This window comes from Daktulosphaira vitifoliae, unplaced genomic scaffold, assembly GCF_025091365.1.
Source record: "Daktulosphaira vitifoliae isolate Bord-2020 unplaced genomic scaffold, ASM2509136v1 Scaffold_1, whole genome shotgun sequence".
Classification (NCBI taxonomy): Eukaryota; Metazoa; Arthropoda; class Insecta; order Hemiptera; family Phylloxeridae; genus Daktulosphaira; species Daktulosphaira vitifoliae.
The window spans coordinates 82,311,344-82,320,372 of NW_026099572.1; the positions used below are offsets into that span (position 1 = coordinate 82,311,344).

The 9,029-nt window shown below is 29.0% G+C and overlaps 1 protein-coding gene across 1 annotated transcript; it reads right to left on the reverse strand.

The window, feature by feature from the left end:
• Positions 1-719: 719 nt before the first annotated feature.
• LOC126895862 (uncharacterized) lies at positions 720-2,170 on the reverse strand. Its single transcript, XM_050668143.1, has 3 exons — positions 1,792-2,170; positions 1,443-1,706; positions 720-1,358 (listed from the first exon to the last, which is right to left on the reverse strand). The coding sequence occupies exons 1-3, from the start codon at positions 2,168-2,170 to the stop codon at positions 943-945; spliced, it is 1,059 nt and encodes a 352-aa protein (XP_050524100.1). The 3' UTR covers positions 720-942.
• Between the last annotated feature and the right edge of the window lie 6,859 nt (positions 2,171-9,029).

The following is a 9,029-nucleotide window of genomic DNA, read 5'->3' on the forward strand; positions in this document are numbered from 1 at the left end:
GTTCTAGTGATACTATTAAAAGATTTAGACAATAATTTGGTAACTTACGTTTCATAACTATGATAGTTTTGACTTTTTAGTTAAAAAGTGTGTATTTTCTAAGATCTCAAATTATTATAAGAGAACAATGGATACAGTAATATAAAGTAATATAAAGAAGGTGTATTAAGTCACAAAAAAAATTTGATCTAAAGTAATTGATTTAATAATGAAAAAATATTTCTGTATTTTTTAAAATCATGCAAGACATAAAAATGAGTTTCTTTACAATTGCATTAATCCTATTTAAAAGAACATATTATGTTTTTTTTTGAGGGGGGGGGGCATATGTTAGTAGCCTGCTCGAGACCGCCCATGCAAACTGTATTTTACTTTAGAGATTGTGACCAATAGCCAACATTTCGACAGATGATCATCAATTCTCGATCGCATATCCCATAATGAGAACAATATCAAAACATGTTCTTTTAAGGTAGGTTTTATTAAAACTAACCTACTTTGTAAAATTAATTCAATATATTGGTTTGATAATTAGCATTTTAAAAATAGACTAAAATAATACTTCTTTATTTTTCTAGTCATACCAGTTTTTAAAACAAAAAAACTTCTCATAAACATATAAATTTATTAAAAACAAATATAGTAACAAAAAATTTTTAGAGAAATAAAAACAAATGTAAGAAAAAAAAATGTATAACAATAAAATAAATTAGGTAAAAGGCAAGAAACGAAATTTGTACAGTTCGTATTTTTTTCTTTGTATAAAAACAAATTATAAAATAACGATAATTTAATGATTTTAATAGGGATGATAAAAGGAACATAAAGTTTTAAAAGTTTAACAAATTTGATTACATGAAATAACTTGGGGAGGTAACTCAATTAAAAATGTTCTTCGACACTGTTTGATGGATTATAAAATAATTTTAAACTATTAAAATTTTAGTCGTGTTCTGAATGTTCTTTAGAATCAGAATCAGAACTAGAATCAGAGCTAGAATCGGAGCTAGAATCAGAACTAGAACCAGAATCACTACTAGAATCAGAACTTGAAGAAGAATCACTACTAGAATCAGAACTTGAACCAGAATCACTACTAGAATCAGAACTAGAACCAGAATCACTACTAGAATCAGAACTTGAAGAAGAATCACTACTAGAATCAGAACTTGAAGAAGAATCAGATTCAGAATCAGAATCGTCCGAAGAATTTATTTTTGAAATCTTTAAGACTATTCTGTCTTCCAATTCATCAGGTTGGGCCAAGTAAATCTCAACGCTACTCGAGTATTTGAGTCTATTCGATGATTTACATGCGTCGAGAGCGTCTGTAGACCGTGTTGTGTTAGAAAAAAGTCCTGTTGAATTTTAAGAAATAAAATGCGAATTAAAATATTATTATTATGAATGTTTTCATTAAAGTATATAAATCAATTTTTTACCATCGCAATCATAGTCAGTTTTTGAATAGTCTTTATTTTTCGATTCGTTGTCTGAATCAGATGTTGAAGATGTGGCCCTTATTTTCAACACTACTCTATTTTCTTTGTATTTACTCGAGTGAAACTCTACGCAGCTTGAGTATTTACACCTCTTCGATGGCTCATATCCATCAAATGTATTTGCCCTTTTCAACGATTGTGAACTATTACATAGTTCAGTCGACTTAACCGAATTAGTAGGATGTATATCCATATTTTCGTAACCTGATAAATATTAACAAATTAAGCATGACTATTATTGTAAAAAAAAACAAATATAGCCGATGATTAAAAAAATTTTATTTCATACTTTTTTGACGTTCAACTACATAAGTCTCATCGTCATGTTCGACTTTTCTTTTCGTAGATTCATCAAATTGTGTTGAAAACAGTTCTACGAGTATTTCGTGAGGGTCCTTCCAATAAGATGCACGTGATCGGTCAATTTTTTCTATTATTTCTTTGGCGAACGGTTCATAGTTTTCTACTGGAACTGCTATGGATCGAGTAGATTTGCGGTACGAACGCTTAGGCATGTCTTTTGCTGTAGTTTTAATATTGGATTCAATTTTAGGATTGTCACTCAAGTACTTTTTTTTATTGACAGGAGCCTGTTTTTTAAACGGAATTGTAGGTTTTCCACGCAATTTTTTGAGCTGGGCAAACAATTTTTGCGTCTTCGTGCTCATCGTTACAAATAATTTCAATAATTAAAACTTGAAAATGTCAACGACGTTAGTTTTGAGAATAATTAAAAAAATTGATGATAATGTTGAAAGTCAAAAAATTCTCAAAGATAACCTGAGAGTAAAAATGTTTGCTAATTTACAAATAAAAAATTTTATCCATAGAAACTATTAACAGAAAACTTAATTAAATATTTTTTTTTTAAATATTTGGAAACGTACAAAAATTGCTTGTTTATTTTTCTTAGTAACATGTATGGAACAGCTTTAATTGAATAATAAAGTGCTATGTATTAGTAGATTATTTCATTAAAATTTCAATTTAATATTTTGTGATTATGTAAAAAATTGATTTATAAAATAATTTAAATACAATTTTTTTGTCTACAATCAAATAATTCGTGAAAAATCCAGACAAAGGGAGTTGCTTTTAAACAGCCGTATTATCATAAATTTTCTAAGAAAAGGAAAAACCCAATTGTCTAAACCATGTGGACTTTATGTAAAATTTAATTAAATTTTTCCATCGGATTTTTAAGAAATGGTTTAACTACATTTTCTCGAAAAAAATAAAAAAGTGATTTTTGTGAACTTGATAATTATTTCTTGTAATTATGTAGGTAAGTTGAATATAATGAGAGAACCAGAACAGGATTTAGGATTAGAATAGTATACTATTGTAACATTACTCTTGTTTTTTATGTATTTTTGAAATATTGCAGAAATTATGTTATGGAAAAAATGTCATTTAGTTATAAAATAATTCATTCTCGCTTATAGTATTCCATTTTCCAACACTAGGTAGATGTTAATATTACATTAACTACAGCTAACGGATCACATTTGCATGNTAATAATGTTACATTAACTACAGCTAACGGATCACATTTGCATGTGGTAGGTAAAACTACTTTAGAGGTAAAATTTGAAAGAGATATATTTTTGATAGACTTTACCGTAGTCGATAATTTATCTTTAAATAGTTTATTAGGATATGATTTTTTTAAAAAATATAGCGCGACAATCTACACCCGAGAGGCTAAAATTACTTTATTAAAAAACGATGAAAGAGTGAATATAAATTTTGTTTACAATAACAATATCTTGACATTTAATACAAATATTGATCAACCAAAAAAATTCGACAACTTAAAATCTATCAAACTCATGAGTAATCAATTCAAAAGTNAAAATTCGACAACTTAAAATCTATCAAACTCATGAGTAATCATTCAATAAATCTTGTACAGTTGAGTGTTAGTGAAATTGCCGCGAAAAGCGACATTTTAACACAAGTAGCACCAGACGGTTGGTGTGGAGTATCAACACTCGAAGCAATCTTAAATAATAGAGGTATAGATATTAATGCTTATGAAATTAAAAAATTATTAGGAATCGATCTGTCTGATAAGCCAATTTATTTAGAAAGTGAAGACTTAGCAGCCGTCACAAATTATTTTGATTTAGGCTTAATAATTATAACAGAAAACAATAATATTAATTCTATATTACACTTTTCAAACCCTAACAAATCGTTTGTAATGGTTTTGTTTTCAAATTGGCATTGGACACCCTTAGTTTACAATCCAAATGTTAAATTAGTTCGCACATTTCGTAGTATTATTCAAATTAATGAATTTAATACTTTAGCCGTTAGAAAAAATATCTTGCAAAATAGAATAATTAAACGTGATTTTACTACCTTTCCAACATCTGAACGAGAAAACAAATTTAAAACACGTAGCGTTAAACAAGACGTAGCAAAAATCAGTAACAATGATTCCCACACGAACACGACTCAATTCTCAGAAAACGTTAAAAGTAATATTTCGTTATCTCCTACGGTTACAACATCTGAAAACGAACTAGACTGGGACATTAATCCAGCGTTACCTATTGATCAGCAAAATAAACTTAGAGGTTTATTAATGAAATATAGTACAATTTTTTCTAAACATAAATATGATTTAGGCTCGTGTAAAGTTGCTCCGATAGAACTTCAGTTATCAAGTAATAAAATAATAAATTTACCTAATTTTAAGTTAAGCCGCGTAGAGCGTAATGAAATCGAAAAACAGACAGAGGAACTTTTAAAAGCTGGTATTGTAGAGGAATCTTCAAGTCCNATTAATAGTTGAATTAAAATATGTATAATGACATACTAATAATCCTCATTGATTTAAATTGAGTTTTTTTTTTACAGCCTCGCAAAAGTTAAAAAATATGAGCTTTTTTAATTTTTTCAAAAAATATTTAACTTACAAAAAAAAAATTGGTACAAAAGTTGTTTAAAAGACAATTTTAAACAAAAAATGTATCTTATATTTTTTCATTTAAACAAATATTTTTCGAGTTACATTACATTTAATATGAGTACTAAAATTTATATTCCATTTTTTTCATTTTACGGTTACTTTTTATCATGTTATACTTACATTAGACACAATGTTATAAATGCATATGTGTGTATGTGTGAGTTTATTTATTTATAGTATCATTAAAGTGTAGTCTATATTAATATACAAGCGATAGAGTAGGTAATTGATTTGACGCTATATTGTCTAAAACCAACTAAACGCTAAATTGTACATTTCCAACAACAATCCTATTATGTCAATTGCCACTGGAATTTCTGGTAATCTTTATCTTTTTCTTTGCCTTAATCCTAACTATTGGGGGTCTCCCACATCTTCTACGCTCACATCAGCTGTCCTCAAATCGCATTCAATAGCATCCCTCCATCTCTTTTTTGGTCTTCCTCTATCTCTTCTTCCTTCAACATTCATTTCTATAACTGTTCTTTGAGCTTCCGATTCCTCTCTCCTCATAACATTACTAAACCATCTAAGTCTATTTTCTCTCATCTTATCCACAATTGACACTACACCTATACTCACTCTTATATCTCATCCAACTCAGCATTCTCATCTCTTTTACATCTATTACATCTATATCGCCCAACATTATAAGCCATACATCATAGCTGGCCTCACAATTTCATACAAAATTTAAAAACTATAATTAGTATTTTTTCATATATTATATTTTAAAATCAAAGAACTACTCATCAGGATATAATTAAAGAAATAAGAGTTGATGTTGCTTTTGAAATAATCTACCAATTTCTCTAAAGGAAACACTATCTACAGATTTGCATCGAAGCGCTTCTTATGATAGTGATTTTAATCACTGTCAGATATCATCTATACTTGTCCCATCTGTGCCTCGTCTACACTGTGTCTCGACCCCATTGTGCTACCGATTTTTTTTAATGACGTCGGCTGAACCTGCCTCCGGTTTCTATAGCCCTTCGGAGCTGGTAATGTATATTTTTGTTTTTAATGTTATGAGCCAGAATTTGTTTATTTTTTTATTAGTGCGCCGTGCCATAAGCATGTGTGGCAAGTTTTTTATATAAAATTTTTTGTATGTGTCTCTATTTATCTTTTTTATATTGTTTTTNAATGATAGATGTGTAATAAAATTTTTTTTTTGATTTTTATAAGAAAAAATTTTTTTTGAAAAATTACGTTATATTTTATAATTGGAGAAATATTAATTTTACAAATTTTTGCGTGGATGAGAGCTGTTAGTTGGGCGCCATTTGTAATAAACAAAAAAAAAGATAAAGGGTAGCTTAAGTTAAGGGGGGTAAAGATGGTATTAATGAAATCGTATCTCGGGGTCTAACTATATTTATTTATTAAATAATAAAATATCCCTACCTCATTTATTCCTATTTTTGTTTATTACGTGATTTTTTTAGAAGTAAGACATGCAAATAAATATTCGCACTTACCTTTATTTCCTTTAGTAATTGATTGAGTTGGTTTTATGGTGATTTCTTCTTTCAGTGTTAACAGTCGTTTATACTGTCTTGCGTTTATTTCGATAAATTAGTATCTCTGTGTATATAAGACTTAAAAAAGGGGATTCTCTACAATGGAACCTGCGTATATTATAATTTGTCACCTTTTTGTTTCCTTTAAATTCCTTTTTATATTATACTATATTTTTACTAATAATAATTTCTATGAATTCCCTACAGTCGATATCGATATTCTTAAAATTTACTCTGAACTAGTCAAAATATAATTATAAGAATATGTCTATCTATATTCAAAATATAATTAACAAGACTGTGGTGGCCCAGCGTTTCTCAGCGTAAAACCTTGGCTGGCGCGGACACAGTTACCTCGTTAATATATTTAAAATATTATTTCAATACACCTTTTACTATCCTTTACGTCAACTGCCTACACGTTACCGAATGGTAATTGGTATAGTCCTTTATGGCTGGCGGGTACACACGCAGAGAATATTTTCAAGGTGTAGTTTCCTATCTTACGGACTATATATTTTATGATGAACTCTACCCGGACTACTAGCTCTAAAACTGGCTTGTCGACGGATATAGCGCACTTCAAAAATACTCTTTTTATAAGTTTAGTACTACTCTGTACCTCAACTGCCTACACGTTACCGAAAGGTAATTGGCATAGTCCCTTAGGCTGGCGGGTACACAGGCATAAAGTACTACTACTAAAACTAATTAATTCTAATAACAAATTATGCTTCTTCATTTAGTTCGGCACATTTAAGGCTGTTCATAAATGTAGGGCACAATAAGCTTTATAATGAATATACGATAATGTGTAAGGCTATTACGCTTGTATAAATAAAATTACGCTTCTTCACTCTTTTCAGCACATTTGAGGCTGTCCAGAAATGAAGGGTATAATAATATTTAAAACCTTAATATAAAAATAGAGATAATGTCTATTTGTCGTGAGTACATTAGGTGATACTAAAAATAAATAAAAACTTATTCCTGTGTAAAATATTAATAAATCATCTAAGACAATGTTCACTACATAGGATGATACATATAAAAAAACACTAAGTCACAGAGACAAAATATTTACTTATACTGACGCAGATTCCATGTAAGAGAATATTTAGAGGGTAGTCGTCGTAGTCGCAGCCGCAGAAAATCGTCCAAAGAAGTCAAAAGAAGTAAAAAAAAGTCCATTTTTACGAGAAAAAATGGCTTTTTATACATCGGATGAAGTAAGCCAGCGATCTCTATTGAAATTCCTAAGATGTTGGATAATTATTTGTGATTGGTTAATTGTGATAGAAACCCTGCCGTGGGCGTATTAAATGAATTGTAGGGGACTGGTTTGAAACATGTGTTGATGAATAGTTATTTTTATTACCCAAAAAGGGAAACATTCCTTAGATGATTTATTGCTTTATTCATATATATGTGACATTTAGTACATGTGTTAATAATTATACCACATAATACCACCTGTCATGTTATATATATATATTTTTTGTAATTTTTTATATATATTTATATAGGTACTTTGGGTGATGCATATTATATATCATTAGTACAATGTGGTGATGTAGTGCCTTTTATTCCGGGGTGTCCCAGCGTCTTGCAAGCTAAGTCTAACTGCCTAAAACCAGTCGCTTACTTGGGACGTATACTCACTATGCTTAGCGGTAATGCCGCGATTAATAGCCGGTGGGTACCCGAAGACGTTCATCGTATTCTCTAATTGTAAAAGTGTAGGTGTAATTATTTTTTTTATTAATATCTATTTTTTTCTTTCTCTCTGTTCCCCTTTAATTTGTAGACAATGATTTTTGACCGTTCAGTTTTTTGCCTCGTATTAACTTAATTTTTTTTTGTTTTTTTTTTTTTTACTTAATAAATACTCCTTAATTTAACTTAACCATCATATTTTTCTTTTTTTTTGTGTGTTCCATCTTCAATGGACTCGTGTATTTTTTCCTTTCAAAAATCAACTCCTCTAGTTAATAATGTATGGGCAACGGCCTTGTACAAGGTCATCCCTGATCTATATGATTATGTGACGACTGTCACGAGGTTTTGGTGTACATCAATTATCAACGAATCAACGGTCATTATCTTTAATATTTATTAATTTTATATTTTTTTTTAATTTTTTTAACATACAAAATTTAATTTTTCTTTAAAATCCTACTATAGTCCGACAATACATTGCCTCATAGGTTGGCGACCCTTTTCTTATTAATTTTTCAATACACCATGAAAGTTACAAATTTTTCGTTGCGGCCAATTAATTTGATTTTTTTTTATATTTGTAACCTTTCAACTATTCAGAACTTAATTAATTTTATTGAATTACTTTAATTAAAAAAACCAATCAAAATGTTGTTAAAAAATTATTATAGAGCGTATTATAAAATTTAATTATAATTGTAAAATTTGTTTGTTAAATTTAAGTTAAACAAAACAAAATGTTTTTTTTCATTTTATAATTTATGTAGCAAAATGTTACCAAAAAAATTGGAATATTATAGACTGGTTGTAATACAAAAAAATTAAGTTAAAAAATGAATAAATTACAAAGTAAAACATTTAATTATGTAGTTGAATTCAATTATCATATCAAAACTAATTCAACAATAAATATTTTAAAATCATGAATGATTATATTTAATATATTATTACAATTAATACCTTCATGGCTTCGTATCGAAGTTAAAAAATATAAAATTCTCACAAACATTTCTGAAATTGCAAAAATTTACGAAAACATGATAAAAATGTTTTGGTGGTATGAAATAATATTAGTAGGTTAATATTGGGTGTTCTATATCCTCCCACTTCATCCACTCCTATACCATGGTATGGCGGGGTGGGGAAGGCGTGTCTCTCGATGATGAGGGTAATAGGAGTGGTCAAGGTCAGATAGAGGGCGTGCTTTTATTATGGTGGTGGTAGGGATGGGCCTCTCTGAAGTAATGCCACACGGCAGTTTCAAGGCGTCCAACAATAATACCGGTCGTTAAAAAAAAAAAA

Excerpts from the sequence above, each read along its gene's own strand:
- LOC126895862 (XM_050668143.1), bottom strand. The coding sequence starts at position 2,170 with ATGAGCACGAAGACGCAAAAATTGTTTGCCCAGCTCAAAAAATTGCGT. Across the intron at positions 1,707-1,791 it reads TGTAGTTGAACGTCAAAAAA|GTTACGAAAATATGGATATA; the intron begins GTATGAAATAAA and ends AATATTTATCAG. Across the intron at positions 1,359-1,442 it reads AACTGACTATGATTGCGATG|GACTTTTTTCTAACACAACA; the intron begins GTAAAAAATTGA and ends AAAATTCAACAG.